This window comes from Salmo salar, chromosome 11 (genome assembly GCF_965601325.2).
Source record: "Salmo salar chromosome 11, fSalSal1, whole genome shotgun sequence".
NCBI lineage: Eukaryota > Metazoa > Chordata > Actinopteri > Salmoniformes > Salmonidae > Salmo > Salmo salar.
In genome coordinates, this window is record NC_138301.1 from 14753958 (window position 1) to 14778942 (window position 24985).

A 24985-nucleotide genomic window follows, 5' to 3' on the forward strand; every position below is an offset into this window, starting at 1 on the left:
TGGTACAGAGGACAATATATACATATGAGATGAGTAATGTAGGGTATGTAAACATATGAAGTGGCATTGTTTAAAGTGGCTAGTGATACATTTATTACATACATTTTTCCATTACTAAAGTGGCTGGAGTTGAGTCAGTATGTTGGCAGCAGCAACTCAATGTTAGTGATGGCTGTTTAACAGTATGATGGCCTTGAGATAGAAGCTGTTTTTCAGTCTCTCGGTCCCTGCTTTGATGCACCTGTACTGACCTCGCCTTCTGGATGATAGCAGGGTGAACAGGCAGTGGCTCGGGTGGTTGTTGTCCTTGATCTTTTTGGCCTTCCTGTGACATCAGGTGGTGTAGGTGTCCTGGAGGGCAGGTAGTTTGCCCCCGGCGATGTGTTGTGCAGACCTCACTACCCTCTGGAGAGCCTTACGGTTGTGGGCGGAGCAGTTGCCACACCAGGCGGTGATACAGCCTGACAGGATGCTCTCGATTGTGCATCTGTAAAAGTTTGTGAGTGTTTTTGGTGACAAGCCGAATTTCTTCAGCCTCCTGAGGTTGAAGAGGCGCTGCTGCGCCTTCTTCACCACGCTGTCTGTGTGGTTGGACAATTTCAGTTTGTTAGTGATGTGTACGCCGAGGAACTTAACTTTCCACCTTCTCCACTACTGTCCTGTCGATGTGGATAGGGGGGTGCTCCCTCTGCTGTTTCCTGAAGTCCACGATCATCTCCTTTGTTTTGTTGACGTTGAGTGTGAGGTTATTTTCCTGACACCACACTCCGAGGGCCCTCACCTCCTCCCTGTAGGCCGTCTCGTCGTTGTTGGTAATCAAGCCTACCACTGTAGTGTCGTCTGCAAACTTGATGATTGAGTTGGAGGCGTGCATGGCCACGCAGTCGTGGGTGAACAGGGAGTACAGGAGAGGGCTGAGAACGCACCCTTGTGGGGACCCAGTGTTGAGGATCAGCGGGGTGGAGATGTTGTTACTTACCCTCACCACCTGGGGGCGGCCCGTCAGGAAGTCCAGGACCCAGTTGCACAGGGCAGGGTCGAGACCCAGGGTCTCGAGCTTGATGACGAGTTTGGAGGGTACTATGGTGTTAAATGCTGAGCTGTAGTCGATGAACAGCATTCTCACATAGGTATTCCTCTTGTCCAGATGGGTAGGGCAGTGTGCAGTGTGATTGCGATTGCGTCGTCTGTGGACCAATGGGGGCGGTAAGCAAATTGGAGTGGGTCGAGGGTGTCAGGTAGGGTGGAGGTGATATGGTCCTTGACTAGTCTCTCAAAGCACTTCATGATGACGGAAGTGAGTGCTACGGGGCGGTAGTCATTTAGCTCAGTTACCTTAGCTTTCTTGGGAATAGGAACAATGGTGGCCCTCTTGAAGCATGTGGGGACAGCAGACTGGGATAAGGATTGATTGAATATGTCCGTAAACACACCAGCCAGCTGGTCTGCGCATGCTCTGAAGACGCGGCTGGGGATGCCGTCTGGGCCGGCAGCCTTGCGAGGGTTGACACGTTTAAATGTTTTGCTCACGTCGGCTGCAGTGAAGGAGAGCTCGCAGGTTTTGGTAGCGGGCCGTGTCAGTGGCACTGTATTGTCCTCAAAGCGAGCAAAGAAGTTGTTTAGTCTGTCTGGGAGCAAGACATCCTGATCTGCCTCCATAGCTCTGAATTTGAGAGTGGCTACATTTCTCCAGCCCCATTCCTCAGCTTTTTACCAAAACAGGGGCAGGGTGTCGCATTGTTATTGTTTCTACTGCAGATTGTCTTTTTAAATTCTACCACAGAGGCAACATGTTAGATTAGGACATCCATCAACATGGGTGGTCCCCATCTCATAGCAGTAACACTAGTTTTGCACTACAGAGGGAAGAAGCAAGCTGACTGTATTGCAAGGTGCTAAAAGTGTTATTGTCAGGTTCACATTTAGGCTAATTCAGTCCTAGGCTCACAGACAGTGTGGGGGTATCCAGACAATATTAAAATGTAGATGAGCATAGCAAATTGATCTGGAATTGAACTCAATATGGTAAGGGAAGTTTTCTTTTCATATGGTTGTGCTTCTCCCCTCTAAAGTGCTGTAACCCCGAGCTGCTAGTGTAGTGATAAGCAGAGGATGGATTCTCCTCATTGGGAATCAGAATGTCTGCTTCTATAATCCCTTCATTTTACATGAAACCCTGACCGCCTCTCAGAGCAGCTAAGAAAAATAATTTCACCAACTCACTCGTTTACAAGATCAAGCTTTTACCTAAACCTTTAATGGGCCCCGTGAAAGTGGAGATCAAGACAAAATTGAAAAAAATTAAGAAAAGAAGGACTCTGGACTCACACTCAATTCAAGTGACTTTCAGGCCTTTACAGTTTAGATCCCAAGCTCTAAAACCCCTCTTTTGTGTTCAAGTAAGTAAAAAGAATAAATCACAGAGAATGTTCTATCCCATGGCTTAAGAATTCCAATAGGGTCTTCTGGGAAAGATGAAGGTTTAACTTTTATAGGCCAAGGCTTTTCACTCGCAGTCTTACTTCTTGAACTTCCCAGAGATGGCATGAGTGAGTTGGGGAATTGAGAGAAGAGGGAGCAAGGGAGAGAGTGCGCAACCTACTTTTCCTTTGTGCTTATCAAGAACGAAACCAAGACAAACAAGCACCTTCCATGAAAAAAAGGATAGCCATTAAACATTTACGCCTTTCTTCCCACATAATCCTGTGCTCCTACAAGCGGCAAGCCAATTTATTTTCTTAAATCTCTTTGATAATCTTCAGCCCTTTCATGTCAGCAGCTGCACTTTCTATTTTCCCCATCTGGATGCCCAGAGAGTTCTCTCTTGTCCTCTACAATGTCTGATATCTCAAAGAAATTCTATGGGGTCTCCATACAATGTAATGATTCAATTTGGACTTGTTTACTCCCCATCTTGGAGTGACATAACTTGATCTTTAAAAATGTATATGGCACAATAAAATATGGAGTGGTCATTATTTCAGATCGATGTAGTGAATATTGGCTAATGTAAGTATGAGATGTATTCTAATGGGGACTTTCAGGCTATGCGCTGTCCTGGGGTTTATGGATAATTCATTTCCACCAATGGGGATGTATTCATTATAAGTATAATAAAGATGACATGCAATTGAATGAGCTATTTTCATAAGGAACTGGTACAGTATTTAATAATAACTACCCAACAAAATTCAATACAAAAAATATATCAATATCAAACCGAAAAACTTGCCCTTTGCAACCAACAAATCAATGTATAAAAAAATGGTGACAAAGTGTGTGTGTGTGTGTGTACGTGTGTACATGCGTGCTTGTGTTCTCTGCATAATTCTGACATTAAAGCACCTACAATAAAAATACATGCTCTCCCTGTAAAAATAAATAATTCAATAATATGATATTAGGGATTCATTGCACTATTCGTAAATAATTAGTATCAGCATATACCTCACAAATATAACCATACATGTATTTGCTACTATTATCATCACCTGTTATCTGTACAATATTAACACATACAATACAAGTCAAAAGTTTGGACACACCTACTCATTCTAGAGTTTTTCTTTATTTTGACTCTTTTCTACATTGTAGAATAATAGTGAAGATGTCAACAATATGAAATAACACATGGAATCATGTAGAAACCAAAAAAGTGTTAAACAAATCAAAATATATTTTATATTTGAGATTCTTCAAAGTAGCCACCCTTTGCCTTGATGACAGCTTTACACACTTTATGCATTCACTCAACCAGTTTCATGAGGTAGTCACCTGGAATGCATTTCAATTAACAGGTGTGCCTCGTTAAAAGTTAATTTGTGGAATTTCTTTCCTTCTTATTGCGTTTGAGCCAATCAGTTGTGTTGTGACAAGGCAGGGGTGGTATACAGAAGATAGCCCTATTTGGTAAAAGACCAAATCCATTTTATGGCAAGAACAGCTCAAATAAGCAAAGAGAAACGACAGTCCATCATTACTTTAAGACATGGAGGTCAGTCAATACGGAACATTTCAAGAACTTTGAACGTTTTTTCAAGTGTAGTTGTAAAAACCATGTGCTATGATGAAACTGGCTCTCATGAGGAATCAAGCCTTCATGGTCGAATTGCTGCAAAGAAACCACTACTAGAGGACACCAATAATAAAAAGAGACTTGCTTGGACCAAGAAACATGAGCAACGGACATTAGACCAGTGGAAATCTGTCCTTTGGTGTGATGAGTCCAAATGTGAGATTTTTGGTTCCAACCGCCGTGCCTTTGTGAGATGCAGAGTAGGTGAACGGATGATCTCCGCATGTGTGGTTCCCACCGTGAAGCATGGAGGAGGAGGTGTGATGGTGTGGGGGTGCTTTGCTGGTGACACTGTCAGTGATTTAGAATTCAAGGCACACTTAACCAAAATGGCTACTATAGCATTCTGCAGCGATACGCTATCCCATCTGGTTTGCACTTACATTTACGTCATTTAGCAGATGCTCGTATCCAGAGTGACTTACAAATTGGTGCATTCACCTTAAGATATCCAGTGGAACAACCACTTTACTTAATGTGACTATCATTTGTTTTTCAACAGGACAATGACCCAACACCTCCAGGCTTTGTAAGGGCTATTTGACCAAGAAGGAGAGTGTAGTGCTGCATCAGATGACCTGGCCTCCACAATCAACTGACCTCAACCCAGTTGAGATGGTTTGGGATGAGTTGGACCGCCGAGTGAAGGAAAAGCAGCCAACAAGTGCTCAGCATATGTGGGAACTCCTTCAAGACTGTTGAAAAAGCATTCCAGTTTAAGCTGGTTGAGAGAATACCAAGCGTGTGCAAAGCTGTCATCAAGGCAAAGGGTGGCTACTTTGAAGAATTTCAAATATAAAATATATTTTGATTTGTTTAGCGGTGGTGGTACTTAGGCTACATTCTGGATGTAAGATGTATACAAACGGTTTACAATTGTGTGAGTCTCTGGCTTTTTTTTATTGATGTTGACATTCAGGTTAATAATGTGTGTTCTGTGTATCGATTTTGTAGGACCAGAATTATACTTATTTATTTATTCATTTATACATAAAAAAAGTTGCAGTTTTTCGTCTCTGCATATTAACCAAATATGTTTTCCCCCTTTGTTTCAAGTTTCTCTCGTTGCTTCAAGCCTGTATTCGACTAAACTAGAGACTCTACGCATGTATCGAGTGTCCGTGGGAGGGAGAGAGTAGACACCTTTGGACATCCGATAAGGGATTGCAAGCACCGTCGAGGGTGAGGCTTAAATGTATGAACAAGTGTAATCAAATCCTTTTTGTTGCTATCAAAAGCGAAATTCATTATCGAGCGAGTATGAAACCGATGCTGATGCTGTCCATTCGAAGAGACCGAGATTAGCGAGTGATGGGATCTGAAATTTCATGTCATTCTAGCAGCGGTGTGAGTAGGAAATGCCGCTGCAACCCAGGCCTGTGTGAATGAATGAAAACAGCGAATGAATGAAAAGCATGAGACAATTGTGTAGTTTGTTTTGCGGTTTTTCATGGGTTACCACAAAAATGTTTTTGTGTTTATGTGTTTTTCTTTTTGCAAAATTGTAACGGTAGCATAGGATGATGGAGACGCGACACACTTTCGATAGATGACATTTGATGACATCGGGGGACACGTTGATTTGCAGTCCGACCCATGGGGAAACGGTGTAAACATTACTGTTTGCTATTCAAATTAAGGCAATAGCATCTATACAATGACACATGATAAATATGAGAGATGCTTTGCATTATACTCCAGGTGTCCATAATGATTCCAATGTCATAGCCTATATAGGATGGGATATCATTGGACAATAGCCTACTGAAGGAGGCAAGGAGCCACATCGCAGAATCACACTTTTTGATGTTGTTTTAACTGGTCTTTTTTTTATTTTTTATTGTGTGTGAATGGATGGTTCCTTCTTAGCATGTTAGGCATTTAAATGTACGTTCTAATATCTCTCTCTCTCTCAATCTCTCTCTCTCTCTCTGTCTCTCTGTGTGTGTGTGGTGTAAATGTACATTCACTTACTGTGTACCTATGTGTGTCCTCTTGTTGTGTGCCTTTCTTTGTTTGCTGAAATCCATACTTTAAAAAAAATGTTAATGAAATACAACTACAGCCTGTTTCCTTGTTGAGATTCAATTTGCAGATGTGCATTCATGCCGAGTTGCCATCTTAGAGCAACAGCAATGAGGAAACAGTCTGATTGTGTTTGATTAACGTTTTATTAAAAAGTATGGATTTCAGCAAAGGCATTCAACAACAGGATAAACATAGGTACACGGTAAGGGTTTAAGAATTAAACATGTTTACGTATCAGCGCATAGCAATTAGAGAATCGAAGGAGTCAGAGATTCATTTAATAAAAATCTAGTCTGCTCTCAACTCCGTGGAGGAGTTCAGGTACTTGGCTGTGTGTGTACGTCCCTATCTTGTGTGGAAGACTAATAGCTGCCCCTCCTTTTTTTCAGTGAGCCACCATGACTGCCCTTAGGCAGAGGAAGGGCAGCAAAGGAAGTAAGGAGCCTGGTCCAGAAGTCCTGAACCAGAGGTTCAACCCTTCAGCAGAGCCTTTAGAGAGGTCTTCAGATGGTTAGTGTCATCCTCAGTGTTTACGTTTTGCTGATGGAGCCATCCAACCGTTACCTTTTGCGTGTCTCAACCCATTTGAATGTTGTCAAGGAGGGTGGTCACATGTGTTTTGCGAAGCAGAGGTTCACTGGTTTGAGACCAGTATGGGGCAGTCGGACAGTGGAGGAAGCTAAGCTGTTAGCAGCACAATAATCCCAGTTACATATACACATAATATAGAAATGAGGACGTGACACAATTGCTTTTGTTTCTTATAACCCATACATAACTTTATTGCTGAAATACTATCTTGCCATTTGTTCTCATCGTTTCTCTATGTTGAATGCATGCTTCATAGTTTACATTGTAACAGTCACTGGTATAATTTAACTCCATCTAACTTTAATTTAACCGTGATGATCAACAAACAGTATAAGGTCTAATATAATGTCTTGTTTTCCGCCGTGTCGCTGTAGTTACGGGCACCATGTCTGCACAGCATGGATGCCGGCTGTGTTCTGGTAAAGGAGGTCAAAGCGGAATTCCGAAACTGAAGTATGGTTCCAGAGAGTCGTTGGGAAATGCCACCCCTCTAGTCACCGCGGGGGAACTCTTTTCCCTTGACGTGTTAAAATAGCAATAGCAAAGTACCTTTCATTCATTGATTTTGTGTACTGCTAAAATAACTTTATGTATTTCAAATCTGATCAGTACGTTTTAAACTTTATATCATGACGATGTGTATTTAAAATGAATGTTTTGCGAACCTTCCTTCAGGTAGAGAATGGCACTGGCTACTCCACATATATTCTCTCTGTCCCTTCTTGTCACTTAAGTTATTTACATCCTGTTCCTGCACCTTAGATCAGTTTTTTTTATTATTATTTTTTTAAGTTGAGGCTTTAGGACAGTTGAGACTTTGAGACTTAATTTATCCAGTTTGTCTATTTTAAAGCATTTTGGTTTATTTTCTCTAGTCATCAATAGTATTTAGCAAATTTGAAAAATAAAACCCTTACGTTGTTTGCACCCTCTGTGTCTCTCGTTGCCTCCTTGGTCATCCCTAACATGGTGGCAGTGGTGGGACGACCAGTAGAAGGCACTGAGTAGAGGTAGTTTAGCTTAGATACATTTTTTTCTCTTTTTGTTTTTGACAAAACAAGAGAACTTAACCATGGGACCGAAAGGGACAAAGACAAACCAGGACCGGCACCACCTCTCCATGTGGAAGGTGTGGCCAAAGACGGGGGTGAGTGAGGAGAGCCCATACCAGACAATCCAGGTGGGACCTCATTGGAGGAGTTGACCCTCCTGTTCAGATGTGCAACATCAGGCTTGACCGGAAGGCCGATCGACAGGCGCAAAGGTGGAAAGCATTGCAGCACCAATTTGGGCTTCTGCAGCTGGAGGAATTGAGCAGGATGACCCCTGTCCCTGACCAGGCACTAGGTGGCTCTTCTGAGGTTGACGGCAGGGATACTGGCCTAGGAGCTGCAAGCTCCCTCCCTGGTGGCCCTCTGGGCCCTGATGACCTTAACCCTGATCAGACTGACCAGTATCTTTCCCCATCTGACCCTAATCCAAGTCCACATACAGGTCCAAGAGTCCAGGTTAAAGCAGTTAAATGACAATGATGACATTATCGAACCACTTTCGAGAGATTTACAATACTATGTCAGTGGCCAAAAGCAGACAGGGCAATCAGATTGATCACATTGCTTATTGGTAAGGCTAGGAGTGCTTATGTTCACATGGACATTACTGAGTCACTAGTCTATGCTAAAGTTAAAGAAGGCTGTCCTAGCATAGTACAGTATCAACCCAGAGACCTACGGACAGCGTTTTCGCTCCCTGGAGGTAGAGCCAGAGGAGACGTCCAAGGAGCTCTATGTCCTTTTGAAGGACTTTTATGGGAAGTGGGTGCCGCCCGCTAACAAGACTGACGCAAGTAGGAAAGACTATTATCCTTGAACAGCACCTCCGCATGCTGGTGCCGGAGCTGTCTGCGTGGACCAGGGAGCATGACACGGCAACCACTGCTGAATCTGCAGCCCATGCTGACACCTTTGTGGTTGCCTGATGCCGAGACCAACCCTGGAGTTATGCCAAGTGGCAAGCGGCCAAAGAACTCAGGGGTCAACAAACACCGTACTTCCAGAACCTAAAGACTACTCCAGCCATAGGCAAGCCTATCACTCCTGGGGATAGTCATTTTAGTCAAGGCCCTATCTCTAGGCCCCCAGGCAGAGCTCCCATTTGTTACCAGTGTGTTCAGGAAGGTCATACTAAGCTCTTGTGCCCCTGGAACAATGCCAAAGTAGCCCACGTGTGTTGTGCCAAGGCCAAAGGTCATTGAGCAGGCTGAGAATCCAGGCTGTCAGGGCACTGGTAGACACCGACAGAATGCAGACTGGTGCAGAATAAGTTGGTTTCCTACCCACATGTGGGACCAAGACCCTAAAGTTGCTATCCGGTATTTCCATGGTGATGAGAAACATTACCCCACAGCAGAGGTCTTCTTGAAATTGCAGGGGCAGTCTTATCTTCTCTTATCTTTCTTTTCAATAAAATATATATTGATGTTAGTTTGGATTAGGTTCTGCCTGTTTGGAAATGTTAAATTGTCAGTACATTGCCCATTCCTTGATTGCGCATGAATGACCTTTTACCCCATGACACAACACATCTGTTTGGTGAGCAGACTTACTGTAGTGTTTTCCCCTGGAACTTATTTTTTTAATGGGGCAGTCAGCAGTTGCTACATTCATTTTGGGATTTATAAATTATTAATGATATGTGCCCATTTGATGTGCCCATTAAAAAATACAACTTATGAATGCCTCATGAGTTTAGTTCAACAGCCATACCCCGTCAGAACCCAATATATACCATTTTTTTTTATGTGATACAGTGAATATGAACAAACACTATATAACCTCAAACATGGTTAAAACTTTAATGGATGGTCAGTCCTTGCATCCATAACTTTGAGAGTGGTTACATTTCTCCAGCTCCATCCATCGGCTTTTTACTGAAACGGGTGGAGAGGTCACTTTGTTATTGTTTCTACAGCTTATTTCTGTTTTCAATGGCATCTGAAAGCAAAAGTAGTTTATTCAATATTAGATGATTATGCTAAACCAGAGCTATACAGTTGAAGTCGGAAGTTTACATAAACTAGTTTTAATGACTCCAAACTAAGTGTTTCAACCACTCCACAAATTTCTTGTTAACAAACTATAATGTTGGCAAGTCGGTTAGGACATCTACTTTGTGCATGACACAAGTAATATTTCCAACAACTGTTTACAGACAGATTATTTCACTTATAATTCACTGTATCACAATTCCAGTGGGTCAGAAGTTTACATACACTAAGTTGACTGTGCCTTTAAACAACATGGAAAATTCCAGAAAATGATATCATGGCTTTAGAAGCTTCTGATAGGCTAATTGACATAATTTGAGTCAATCGGAGGTGTACCTGTGGATGTATTTTAAGGCCTACCTTCAACCTCAGTGCCTCTTTGCTTGACATCATAGGAAAATCAAAAGAAATCAGCCAAGACCTCAGAAAAAAAGAGCAATTTCCAAACACCTGAAGGTACTACGTTAATTTGTATAAACAATAGTACGCAAGTATAAACACCATGGGACCACGCAGCCATCATACCACTCAGGAAGGAGACGTGTTCTGTCTCCTAGAGATGAATGTACTTTGGTGCAACAAGTGCAAATCAATCCCAGAACAACAGCAAAGGACCTTGTGAAGATGCTGGAGGAAACAGGTACAAAAGTATCTATATCCACAGTAAAACGAGTCCTATATCAACATAACCTGAAAGGCCGCTCAGCAAGGAAGAAGCCAGTGCTCCAAAACTGCCATAAAAAAGCCAGACTACGGTTTGCAACTGCAACTGGTCTGGTGAAACAAAAATAGAACTGACCATCGTTATGTTTGGAGGAAAAAGGGGGAGGCTTGCAAGCCGAAGAACACCATCCCAACCATTAAGCACGGGGGTGGCAACATCATGTTGTGGGGGTGCGTTGCTGTAGGAGGGACTGGTGCACTTCACAAAATAGATGGCATCATGAGGCAGGAAAATTATGTGGATATATTGAAAAAACATCTCAAGACATCAGTCAGGAAGTTAAAGCTTGGTCGCAAATGGGTCTTCCAAATGGACAATGACCCCAAGCATACTTCCAAAGTTGTGGCAAAATGGATTAAGGACAACAAAGTCAAGGTATTGGAGTGGCCATCACAAAGCCCTGACCTCAATTCTATAGAAAATCTGTGGGCAGAACTGAAAAAGTGTGTGCGAGCAAGGAGGCCTACAAACCTGATTCAGTTCCACCTGCTCTGTCAGGAGGAATGGGCCAAAGTTATTGTGGGAAGCTTGTGGAAGGCTACCCAAAACGTTTGACCCAATTTAAACAATTTAAAGGCAATGCTACCAAATACTAATTGAGTGTATGTAAACTTCTGACCCACTGGGAATGTGATGAAATAAATAAAAGCTGAAATAAATCATTCTCTCTACTATTATTCTGACATTTCACATTCTAATAATAAAGTGGTGATCCTAACTGACCTAAAACAGGGAATTTTTACTAGGATTAAATGTCAGGAATTGTGAAAAACTGAGTTTAAATGTATTTAGCTAAGGCGTATGTAAACTTCCGACTTCAACTGTATACAGTAGGGATGCACGATATATCGGTGAGCATATCAGAAATGGCAGATATTAGCTAAAAATGCCAACGTCGGCATTGGCCCGATGTCTAGTTTAACGGCGATGTGCAAAATCGAAGTCAAAGCTGACGTGCATACCTGTATAACATAGTTAGATGACGTAAAAAATACAGCGCTACACAGAACAAAAGCAGAAAAATACTAAGCGCACACTTCCAAAACTAAACAAGTTCAAGTCGAGCAGTCATTTGAAAGAGTAAGAACATTTCAGCGAGACAACTGACAACGCCAAGATAATGGATTTCATTGCCCTTGACAATCAACCGTTCTATGTCGTGGATGATGTTGGTTTTTGCCGACTGGTCGAGCACCGGTACACACTACCAAGTGCTATTTTTCAGATGTTGCCCTACCGGAGTTGCACAGTATTGTTGAAGCACATCCATAAGCTACTTGCTATGGGCGTCACTGCTATAAGCTTCACGATTGACATTTGGACCAGCGATGTCAGCCCCATGAGCATGCTGAGTCTGACAGCACAGTGGGTCAATGAGGATTTCGAACTGAGGAAAGCCGTATTGCATGCTCAAGAATGTGCTAGTTCTCATACCACTGCTGCCATTTCAATGGCATTTGAAAACATGTTTGAAACATGAACACACTCCTAGCACCATTCAAACAACTGGCTCGAGAAATAAGCCAGTCAACTGCGTCTGCAGCAGACATTTTACCCTCTGTCATGGCATTGAAACGCCTGCTCAACAAAACTTCCGACAGACCGTGGGGTTAAAACTTACAAAAGTATTTGAGCCTGTGAACAAGCTATTCATGGCATTCTCTCTGAGCCGCTTTACTGTGTCGCTACTTCGATGCAGACAAGAAACAGGGTTTACGGGAAATGTTATATACACGGCTGGACAAGATGAAAACGGACACAAGTGACAGTGCGCACTGAGGAAGAGCGGCCACGAACCGCCATAGCTGAAACCTCACTGCTTGACATGCATGATGAAATCCTGGTTGAGAATGAAACGACTGAACAAATGAACCACGAAACTGCGCAGCTATGAAGTGAAAGAAATAGGTTTTGATAATGTTTTACTGGTAATGGGGACATACGTAAATGCCAACAAAATAACTTTTTGGTCAGTGTGGTGAGTGTGTAACCTTTATTTAACTAGGTAAGTCAGTTAAGAACAAATTCTTATTTACAATGACTGCCTACCCCGGCCAAACCCGGACAACGCTGGGCCAATTGTGCGCCGCCCTATGGGACTCCCAATCACGGCCAGATGTGATACAGCCTGGATTCGAACCAGGGTCTGTAGTGATGCCTCTTGTACTGAGATGCAGTGCCTTAGAACGCTGTGTGTGTGTGTGTGTGTGTGTGTGTGTGTGTGTGTGTGTGTGTGTGTGTGTGTGTGTGTGTGTGTGTGTGTGTGTGTGAAATATTTAACTGTACTGGAATGCTTAAAAGGATGCATTTTTTTAATATATCGGTAATCGTTTTTTTTTGTTGCAAGGAAAATATCGGTATCGGCCAAAAATGTCATATCGGTGCATCTCTAATATACATTATATAGAGAGAGTTAAGCCAATGCAGTTGAACGTTCTGAGAGTGCCACTTTCTCCTCCATAGCCATTGCTAAGTGATGCTTCCGCGTTGTACTGTTTATTTCTGATAGTTTTCAAAACCTATGAAGATGTCTAGTGAAAGCAGATATGCAATTTGTTGACACTACAACAGAAGACTTGGATACGCATCCCGAATGCTAATCAATAAAAACGTATTGTGTTGTTACATCACCAACATTTCAAGAATTAAGCTCTATATGGACACTAACATGGCGGCTGTTCTAAAACCTGGCTTAACTCTATACTCTGAGTATAACAAACATTCCTAGTATTGAGTTGGGATGCTGGCCCATATTGACTCCAATGCTTCCCACTATCATGACTGTCCACGAGAATAAAATGGCACCGGAAGAAATGGCAGCAGTTTTACGGGCGTCCAACCAATTTTGCTATTATGTGGGTTTTTTTCGTGTTATTTGTAACTTATTTTGTACATAATGTTTCTGCCACTGTATCTTATGGCAAAAAAAGAGCTTCTGGATATCAGGACAGCGATCACTCACCTCGGATTAGACAAAGATTTTTTCTACAACGAGACATTCGCCAAATACCCCACAGGGCCGACATCCCGGTTATTTGCAAGAAGAAGCGACGCAGGTACAGAGGACAAAGAGCCGGATGCCTTGTCAGGACCCGGAGAAGGCGACCGGGAAAGCTGCCATTACCGTCAAAATACTTCTTGCCAACGTACAATCATTGGACAAAAATACGAGGTACGATCACGAATATCCTACCAACAGGACATCAAAAACTGTAATATCCTATGTTTAACGGAATCGTGGCTGAATGACGACATGGATATTCAGCTAGCGGGATAAACGCTGCACTGGCAAGATAGAACAGCACACTCCGGTAAGACGAGGGCGGGCGGTCTGTGCATATTTGTAAACAACAGCTGGTGCACAAAATCTAAGGAAGTCTCTAGTTTTGCTCGCCTGGAGTAGAGTATATTGTGATAAATTACAGGCCACACTACTTGCCTAGAGAGTTTTCAGCTATACTTTTCGTGGCTGTTTATTTACCACCACAGACAGATGCTGGCACTGAGACCGCACTCCATCAGCTGTATAAGGAAATAAGCAAACAGGAAACCACTCACCCAGAGGCGGCGCTCCTAGTGGCCGGAGACTTTAATGCAGGGAAACTTAAATCAGTTCTGCCAAATTTCTATCAACATGTTAAATGTGCAACCAGAGGGAAAAAAATTCTAGATCACCTGTACTCCACACACAGAGACGCGTACAATGCTCTCCCTTGCCCTCCATTTAGTAAATCTGACCACAACTCTATCCTCCTGATTCCTGCTTACAAGCAAAAATTAAAGCAGGAAGCACCAGTGACTCGGTCTATAAAAAAAGTGGTCAGATGAAGCAGATGCTAAACTACAGGATTGTTTTGCTATCATAGACTGGAACATGTTCCGGGATTCTTCCGATGGCATTGAGGAGTACACCACCTCAGTCACTGGCTTTATCAATAAGTGCGTTGAGGACGTCGTCCCCACAGTTACTGTACGTACATACCCCAACCAGAAGCCATGGATTACAGGCAACATTTGCACTGAGCTAAAGGATAGAGCTGCGGCTTTCAAGGTGCGGGACTCTAACCCGGAAGCTTACAAGAAATCCTGCTATGCCCTGCGATGAACCATCAAGCAGGCAAAGCGTCAATATAGGGCTAAGATTGAATCATACTAAACCGGCTCCGATGCTCATCTTATGTGGCTGGGCTTGCAAACTATTACAGACTACAAAGGGAAGCACAGCCCCGAGCTGCCCAGTGACACGAGCCTACCAGATGAGCTAAATCACTTCTATGCTCGCTTCGAGGCAAGCAACACTGAGGCATGCGTGAGAGCATCAGCTGTTCCGGACGACTGTGTGAACATGCTCTCCGTAGCCGATGTGAGTAAGACCTTTAAACAGGTCAACATACACAAGGCTGTGGGACAAGACGGATTACCAGGACGTGTGCTCCGGGCATGTGCTGACCAACTGGCAGGTGTCTTTACTGACATTTTCAACATGTCCCTGATTGAGTCTGTAATACCAACATGTTTCAAGCAGACCACCATAGTCCCTGTGCCCAAGAACACAAAGGAAACCTGCCTAAATGACTACAGACCCGTAGCACTCACGTCCGTAGCCATGAAGTGTTTTAAACGGTCGTTAATGGCTCACATCAACACCATTATCCCAGAAACCCTAGACCCACTCTAATTTGCATACCGCCCAAACAGATCCACAGATGATGCAATCTCTGTTGCACTGCACACTGCCCTTTCCCACCTGGACAAAAGGAACACTTATGTGAGAATGCTATTCATTGACTACAGCTCAGCGTTCAACACTGCAGTACCCTCAAATCTCATGACTAAGCTAAGGATCCTGGGACTAAACACCTCCCTCTGCAACTGGATCCTGGACTTCCTGACGGGCCGCCCCCAGGTGGTGAGGGTAGGAAGCAACACATCTGCCACGCTGATCCCCAACACTGGAGCTCCCCAACACTGGAGCTCCCCAGGGGTGTGTGCTCAGTCCCCTCCTGTACTCTCTGTTCACCCACGACTGCATGGCCAGGCACGACTCCAACACCATCATTAAGTTTGCAGACGACACAACAGTGGTAAGTCTGATCACCGACAATGACGAGACAGCCTATAGGGAGGAGGTCAGAGACCTGGCCGGGTGGTGCCAGAATAACAACCTATCCCTCAACGTAACCAAGACTAAGGAGATGATTGTGGACTACAGGAAACTGAGGACCGAGCCCGCCCCCATTCTCATCGACGGGGCTGTAGTGGAGCAGGTTGAGAGCTTCAAGTTCCTTGGTGTCCACATCAACAACAAACTAGAATGGTCCAAACAGACCAAGACAGTCGTGAAGAGGGCACGACAAAGCCTATTCCCCCTCAGGAAACTAAAGATTTGGCATGGGTCCTGAGATCCTCAAAAGGTTCTACAGCTGCAACATCGAGAGCATCCTGACTGGTTGCATCACTGCCTGGTACGGCAATTGCTCGGCCTCTGACTGCAAGGCACTACAGAGGGTAGTGCGTACAGCCCAGTACATCACTGGGGCTAAGCTGCCTGCCATCCAGGACCTCTACACCAGGCGGTGTCAGAGGAAGGCCCTAAAAATTGTCACAGACCCCAGTCACCCCAGTCATAGACTGTTCTCTCTACTACCGCATGGCAAGCGGTACCGGAGTGCCAAGTCTAGGACAAAAAGGCTTCTCAACAGTTTTTACCTCCAAGCCATAAGACTCCTGAACAGGTAATCAGATGGCTACCCAGACTATTTGCATTGTGTGCCCCCCCCCAACCCCTCTTTTTATGCTGCTGCTACTCTCTGTTTATCATATATGCATAGTCCCTTTAACTATACATTCATGTACATACTACCTCAATTGGGCCGACCAACCAGTGCTCCCGCACATTGGCTAACCAGGCTATCTGCATTGTGTCCCACCACCCGCCAACCCTCTTTTACGCTACTGACTAACCGGTGTCTGTATATAGCCTCGCTACTTTTATAGCCTCACTACTGTATATAGCCTGTCTTTTTACTGTTTTATTTCTTTACTTACCTATTGTTCGCCTAACACCTTTTTTGCACTATTGGTTAGAGCCTGTAAGTAAGCATTTCACTGTAAGGTCTACACCTGTTGTTTTTGGTGCACGTGACAAATAAACTTTGATTTGAATCAGAATGAGGTTTGCAATGAATAACTTCAACCAGACCCCCTCTCACCCGCAGAGGGGGGGAGAAAATAACTAGTGGTGATTAACAATTCACGTCCTACTCTAAGTGAGAGTGGTTTCTAAATGTACCAATGTTAAGTGTCTCTGTCTCTCTCTGCCCCCCCCCCCCCCATCTCTTTTGTCGCAAGCAGCCACGTTGTTGTCATTCCTCTAGGGACCTGTTTTTAACATATTAAGTGTGTATGTTTATCATGTTATTAATTAGCTAGTAAATAAATTAAACCAATTTGTTTAGTACTGACATCAGGCTGAACAAATTGGGTTTTTGCAGATGCAAGGAGGTTACCACTGTTCAGAATGATGATATGATACGAGGTTATGATTAATAAGTTGACTGTTTATAGATGTGATAGGCAAAGACCTTTTTAGAGTTTAATTCGGGAGATGGTAACTTTTTAAAGAACCGCTCTCGTGGTTCCCCAGATCCTAATGAGTTCATTGTTACATGATTCATTTAATTGGGTAACAATTCAACTCGGTTAATTAGGTAAATTACAGTCTTCAGATTGTTGTTAAAGTCAAGTCACAACACCACAGTTGTGTCAAGTTGGCTGGGTGGTTGATCATTCTAGATACACACAGGAAACTGTTGTGTGTGAAACCTAGCTGCGTTGCAGTTCCTGACACACCTGTACGCCTGGCACCTACTACCAAAGGCTCATACGTTTGTCTTTAAGTATGTGAACCCTTTAGAATTACCTGGATTTCTGCATAGATTGATCATAAAATGTGATCTGATCTTCATCTAAGTCACAACAATAGACAAACACAGTCTGCTTAAACTAATAACACACAAACGACTTCATTTTCATCATTTTTCATGTCTTTATTGAACACATCGTGTAAACATTCGCAGCGCAGGTTGGAAAAAGTATGTGAACCCTTGGATTTAATAACAGGTTGACCCTCCTTTTGGCAGCAATAACCTCAACCAAACATTTTCTCTAGATGCGTATCAGACCTGCACAAAAGTCAGGAGGAATTTTGGACCATTCCTCTTTACGAAACTGTTTCAGTTCCACAATATTCTTGGGATGTCTGGTGTGAACCGCTCTCTTGAGCGTCTCAATTGGGTTGAGGTCAAGACTGACTTGGCCACTCTAGAAGGCGTATTTTCTTCTGTTCAAGCCTTTCTGTTCTTGATTTACTTCTGTCTTTTGTCCTTTTGTCCTGTTGCATCACCTAACTTCTGTTGAGCTTCAATTGGCAGACAGCCTAACATTCTCCTGCAAAATGTCTTGAGAATTAATTTTCCATCAACGATAGCAAGCTGTCCAGGCCCTGAGGCAGCAAAGCAGCCCCAAACCATGATGCTCCCTTCACCATAGTTTACAGTTGGAATGATGTTGGTGTGCTGGGCCTTTTTTTCTTCTTCTCCACACATCATATTGTGTGTTCCTTCCAAACAACACAACTTTAGTTTCATCTGTCCACAGAATATTTTGCCAGTAGCACTATGGAACATTCAGGTGCTTTTTTGCAGACTTCAGACGTGCAGAAATGTTTTTTTTTCGGACAGCAGTGGCTTCTTCCATGGTGTCCTCCCATGAACCCCATTCTTGTTTAGTGTTTTACGTATTGTAGACTCGTCAACAGAGATGTTAGCATCTTCCAGGGATTTCTGTAAGTCTTTAGCTGACACAGTAGAATTCTTCTTAACCTCATCGAGCATTCTGAAGGGGGGCTCTTGCAGTCATCTTTGCAGGACGGCCACTCCTAAGGAGAGTAGCGACAGTGCTGAAATTTCTCCATTTATAGACAACTTGTCTTACCGTGGCCTGACTTTTAGAGATTCTTTTGTTACCCTTTCCAGCTTTATGCGAGGCAACAATTCTGAATCTTAGGTCTTCTGAGATCTTTTTTGTTCGAGGCATGGTTCACATCAGGCAATGCTTCTTGTGGATAGCAAACTCAAATTTTGTGAGTGTTGTTTATGGGGCAGGGCAGCTCTAACCAAAATCTCCAATCTTGTCTCATTGATTCGACTCCAGGTTAGTTGACTCCTGACTCCAATTAGCTTTTGGAGAAGTCATTAGCCTAGGGGTTCACATACTTTTTCCAACCTACACTGTGAATGTTTAAATGATGTATTCAATATAGACAAGAAATTAGTTTAAGCACACTGTGTTTGTCTATTGTTGTGACTTAAAATTTGATCTGATCTTCATCTATGTCAAATTTATGCAGAAATCCAGGCAATTCCAAAGGTTTCACATACTTTTTCTTGCCACTGTACAATCCATGTCTCAATTGTCTCAAGGCTTACAAATCCTTCTTTAACCTGTCTCCTCCCCTTCATCTACACTGATTTTTAAGTGGATTTAATAAGTGACAACAATAAGTGATCATAGCTTTCAGTTGGATTCACCTGGTCAGTCTATGTCATGGAAAGAGCAGGTGTTTTTAATGTTTGTATACTCAGTGAATATGTCTCTATAGCCTAATAGGCTCATGTGATTCAGTTCCTTGTGCTTAACTACAGACATTTATTTGGATGTGTCTGCTGCTTATGTTTTAGACTGCTGTCTACCTGATCTTGCTTAATGATATTACACTGAACAAAAATAGGAAACGCAACATGTAAAGTGTTGGTTTCATGAGCTGAAATAAAATATCCCATAAATGTTCCATTGGCACAAAAAGCTTATTTCTCTCAAATTTTGCACTCATTTTTTTACGGCCCTGTTAGTGAGCATTTCTTCCTTGCCAAGATATGCCACACCTGTCAGGTGGATGGATTATCAAGAAGCTGATTAAACAGCATGATCATTACACAGGTGCATCTTGTGCTGGGGACAATAAAAAGGCACCCTAAAATGTGCAGTTTTGTCTGTCACACAACACAATGCCACAGATGTCTCCATGTTTTGAGGGAGCGTGCAATTGGCATGCTGACTGCAGGAATGTCCCCCAGAGCTGTTGCCAGATAATTGAATGTTAATTTCTCTACCATAAGCAGCCTCTGAGTGTGGTGCAGGAGCTGAAATTCAGGGTGAGCCGGGAGACTGCCATCCTATTGCCTACATCAATTGTTCTCGAGAGAGAGGCTCTGTTTTCGACAGCGGAGAAGAAGTGCCTGGCAGTCAAGTTGGCTCTGGATTCGTTTAGTTTCCATCTCCTTGGAGTTCTCATTGGAGACGGACCACCAGGTGGATGGACAGGATGAAGGACTCGAATGCCCTCATCACCCACTGGTACCTTTCCGTGCAGCCCTACAGGTTCACAATCAGCCAAGTCCCTGGCAAGGACAATGCCACGGCTGATTTCCTTCCCCCGGTGGCCCGACAGCTGGAGGGGGAGTGTGTGAAGGCCGCACTGAGGACAGCGCAGTTAAAACCCCCCGCCGAACAGATATCCTTTATAATTTATGCACGTTAACACTCACTTTACGCTATGCACGTGGTGATACACATAATATAGAAATGAGGACGTGACACATTGCCTTTGTTTCTTATATACCATACATAACTTCATTGCAGAAATACGATCTTGCCATTTGTTGTCATTGTTTCTCTGTTGAATGCATGCTTCATAGTTTACATTGTCACTGGTGTAATTTCACTCTGTCTAACTTTTATCAGTTAACCAGCATCATTATCAACAAACAGTAAAGGTTATATATAATGTCATGTTTATCTCTGTGTCTCTGTGGTTACCGGCTTCATGTCTGCGCATCATGGATGCCGCTTGTGTTCTGGTAAAGGAGGTCCAAGCTGAATTTTGATACTCAAGTATATTTCTGGTGAGGCGTTGGGAAATGCCACCCCTCTATTCATTGCGGGGGAACTTTTTTTCCCTTGACGTGTTAAAATAGCAAAGTACCTTTTCATTCTTTGATTTTGTGTACTGCTAATGCTAAAATAACTTTATGTATTTCAAATTTGATCAGTACATTCACACTTAATATCATGACGATGTGTATTTAAAATGAATGTTTTGCGAACCCCCCCTTCAGGTAGAGAATGGCACTGGCTACTCCCCATATATTCTCTCTGTCCCTTCTTGCCAGTTGATTTATGTACGTTCTGTTCCTGCACCTTTTTTTTTAAGTTGAGACATTTTTCATTTCAATTAATTGATACATTTTGTCTATTTTAAAACACTTTGGTTTATTTTCTCTAGTCATAATTTGTATTTAGCAAATTTGATAAATAAAACCCCTACATAGTATGCACCCTATCTCAGTATCTCTTGTTGCCTCCTCGGTCATCCCTAACACCCTGTTAGGCATGGTGTCACATTGGTCAACCTAACATGCATACATACTAGAACCTTGTGTAGACAAAGTTGTATAGGCTATCAGTGGAGACATTTACTATTGTTTTGTGTTATGTTACTCTCTCTTCAGGCGTATGGACATGGAGGACAGTGCTATGGGTTGCCATAGGTTGGATTGTGGGAATTAGTCTTGGCATGCTGTGCTGCATCTATGTGGCTACGCTCCACGAAAATGACCTGTGGTTTTCCAACATTAAGGTGAGAATCCCCAAAGATTACCCCAAAGATGGCCTCACTGTATGACCGTTGTTACTTCGCTGTCCTGCACCCCACGTTGGACTGTCAAGTCACGTTGGAGTTCACGTTGGAAATCATATAGTCAAGTTGTTAGCTATAAGGAATTTGGTTTAGAAAGGAAGAGACCTTGATGAAGTGTAACTTATATGATAAATTATGAGTTATGATCTATGTCCTTCGTTGGATTTCCTAATGTCATAAACACCTCATGCTGAAACAGACAGATGGATTCTCTACCTGGCTTTCAAATCAGATAGATTTTTCACACCTTTTATAACCAAAGTCATGAAATTCAAGCAAACGTTTTGTTACCAAATCCAACCTGAGCCAGTGAAAGAACCTTCCAGAACAGTATAAAAGAACATATGATTCTGCCCAAAGATAGTATGTCACGTTCAGTCTGACGTGAAGTGCCTTTCCTGTGGTCTGGGACGTCATCAGATGGACCACATGTTGAGCTTATTGTCAGGCCTCCCTCCTCAATAATTCCCGGGCGTTGATTTTGTCATGAGCAGTGGTATTCAACAGGTTTTCCACCACGGTGCTCTCTTCTCCCAGTACTGTGTTTTCTCTTTGAGAGTCCAGGTGTATACCTCCCACACAAATGCACAGCCCGACTCAGCTCACACACGCATCCAAGCTGTGAATCATTTGCCAGTGTGTCATGGAAATCAAAGCGCACACCTAATTGAGCTAACCTGCGTGGATGCACATATTTGATTCTACTCGGTTTCTTGTCTTTGTGTTGTTTTCCAGTTCTCTGCCTCTGTCTATCTGTGAAGGTAGAGAAGGTAGACAGATGTTCTCATTTATAATATATACGGGTCACTTTACAGAGCTGGCAGCAGCGACTCCCCTGTATTCAAACTCCGTGTGTTTATTTAACACAGTGTTCAAGAGGATGACGTCACTGCACATTGTGAGCCTAGCACTTTCCCAGAAAGTGTGTGTGTGAAGCCTGATGCCTGTTAATGCTATTCTAGTTGTGGCTTTCTATTAAATCCACACGGTGGAAAAAGCAACAACATTGAACAGCCTAGACGACAGTGGTATCCTATGACTACCGGGACTACCTCATATGAGTCATGCTTTGTTCTGACGTCGGGTAGAGATGACCGTGACCGGGATAAACAATGCGATAAAGACGTTATCCACTTTTTTCCTCTCCTTATGTTTCATCAGCTTTCCCCAGGAACAATGCCTCTTGTCTGAATCAGGGTTTAGTGGGGACTAAAACATGCTGATTTATTCATTTCCATTTCTTGGTGCCAGTGGAGTCACTGGTGATTGTTTGTTGCAGTTAATTAATTGTGACTTCAGAGGGCTGCATGGGAGAATGCCGGCCATGTCTGCTTTGTTTGGGAGTCTGCTCGTTTTGAAAGAGACCGACTTTAATGATTCCATATGGTTTTTAAGCACAGTCCACATGTTGGGTCAGTTTTGGCTCAGCGTTGACTGAATGTTACGGTAGCGTTTCTGAAATGCAGGCATGTCACTTAGTTATTTCCTGTTGGACATGGCTGTTCAGAGAGGCAGCTGCGTCCAGGCCTACTAAATTCATCACGTGTGAAGTCATGTCGGTGACAGTTATAGCACCTACCGGAGCTTATTTCAGTCCACTTCTCTCTCTCACTCCGTTTTTTGAAATATTTAAGCGGTCTGACAAACGGTGTCAACATTTTCCAAATGGTGTTCCAGGCTTTTTGTCTCTGGCTTTTTCCTTTCTCTCTCTTTTTTATAGATGTGCCGAGAGGTTACCAGTTGTGGGTTGATTCGCCGTCCCTATCCGGCAATTTCAGTTGTCTTCCAGATCACGGACCGAGCTGGTTCTTCTGACGTGTTTGCTGCAGATTTGTTTTACTTTTAAAGGCTTTTTAATGACCTTGTAAAACTAATCTGATTGCTTACTTTTCTTTTTTTTGAATCAACTGGTTATTAGACAGATTGGGCAGTTAAAAAGAACGACTGGGGGAAACTAGAGTGACTGGCCTGTTTTTCTCAGACTGTTTGCTGGACCGTGAGAGGAGTGAGCTTGGGAGTAAACCTTGGTCACATGGAGAGGTTCTTATCGTGACTCCACCTGGGTACTTTCTCATCAGTGGGTGACTGCTGGATGTTAGAGACAAGACGTGCATGAGAAACCCTGCATCCAGACATGGAAATACGCAAGAGAGGACTGAGCAAGCTGGAGAGTTACTGGGGCATCTCTCAAGATGATGTGTCTGCTGAAAGTTGTGGTGAAGCAAGAGGGGGTTTAAGGGTCAGTGAAAGGGAAGACTCTGGGAGAGATTCCCAGAATTGGTACCGTCTGAGCATTCCACCTCTGTGGCCTTGGCAGACTGTTGTCATAGCAGCAGGGTTGGTATTGGCTGTGCTGACTGGGCTGGCTCATGCCTGGTGTGTTTACTCCATACATGAGAACCTGCTGTGGTTTTCTCACCTCAAGGTAAGCTGTACTCTGCTGATGTCATCAATCCTGACAGGGAGCCCGGTACACCCCTTTTATATAATGGGATGATGTTGCCTTTTCTGAAAAGTACTTGCAATACAGGTTAACGTTCTTTAAAATATTAAACTGTTGAATTAATGGTCATTGGCAAGATAATCTTTGTTAACCCAGAACTAAAATATTGTGAAATGTGGTTAGACGCTCGATTTGGTCAGATACTCGACTGCGGTACCATTTATTTAAGTGATAATGCCAGAAAAGCCGGTGCTTGGAAGATATATTGGCACGGGTGTTGGCCCGAGACGAAGTCGAAGGCTGGCAAACGGTGCCAATATATCCCCCAAACACCGACTCCAAGGGCATTATTACTTTTATACAACGGGTTACCAACATTCAAATAATAATTTTACATATTTCCATATTTTTTTTATTTTGATGAATTTATTCATACTATTTCATCCTTCCACAAGATATAGTCCCGACACAAATCTACTGTTGCTACTCAAGCCTGCTGGTTGTTTGTTCTATCGGTTCGGTTGCCATACTGGTTGGCAACGTTCTGATCCTTTGCCTGCTAGCTAGCAAACTACGGCAAATTTACAGTCAAGTCAAACCGTGTAGCCATAATAACAGCAAAGTAGCTGCATTTTCGTTAGTTTAAGCTGTTTTCTAGTGACATTTATTTGGATACATCCATAACATGGAGCTAATGATGCTTGATTTCAGCTGGCATAGAAAATGTGCTCTCTCTTCAGGACACTGTTGTTCAGAGGAGCTAGCAAACAACACAGCTAACACAATCACTCTATTGATAGTTCTTTGTATATATCCATAATCATGATGCCGATTCATGATTTCGATTGTCTGGGGGGGGAAAAAAGAAGCTCCCTGCCTGTCTCTTTTAATTTATTTTATTTAACCTTTATTTAATTAGGCTGTCTCATGTCTGTCATCCCGACTCCCAGTATTTTCATTACTATGTGACCACTAAAGATTGTTTCAACGTTCAAATTCAATGTTGCAAATGTTGGAGGGGCTGCATTGTGGTTACATGTTTTCAGTTTTTCTTTTTTGAATTCTGTGCGGTTCTAAAGAGGCGTAATCTCTTTTATATTCTTCCCGTGTGCATCCATTTGCAGGCCTCATACTATCTGTCATTTCCCACAGGACATCAGTAATGTTGCGTATCCAGCACGATGTCTCGGGGAAGGACATTATATTTCACTTCCTCATTCTTAACCACACATTTTTACTGCACCTGTCTATTATAGTCAAAATGTTTATGGCCCAGACGGTATTAACGGCTGTACATTCATTGACATTTGTTCTGTAAA

At 43.0% G+C, this 24985-nt stretch overlaps 1 protein-coding gene across 4 annotated transcripts in view; it reads left to right on the forward strand.

Moving 5' to 3' along the window:
- Positions 1 to 5137: 5137 nt before the first annotated feature.
- The window catches only part of LOC106562039 (protein C-mannosyl-transferase DPY19L3), a 40375-nt gene continuing 20527 nt past the window's right edge, over positions 5138 to 24985 (forward strand). The window contains exons 1-3 of one of the 4 annotated variants that reach the window (XM_014126567.3): positions 5138 to 5257; positions 6493 to 6613; positions 21036 to 21163. In XM_014126567.3, coding sequence (XP_013982042.2) covers positions 6502 to 6613; positions 21036 to 21163 — 240 coding nt within the window. In that variant the 5' untranslated portion in view covers positions 5138 to 5257; positions 6493 to 6501. Of the gene's footprint in view, positions 5423 to 6492; positions 6614 to 21035; positions 21164 to 22347; positions 23649 to 24985 lie in introns of those variants that run through there. The other 3 variants (XM_014126565.3, XM_014126566.3, XM_014126564.3) reach the window with 3 other exon arrangements.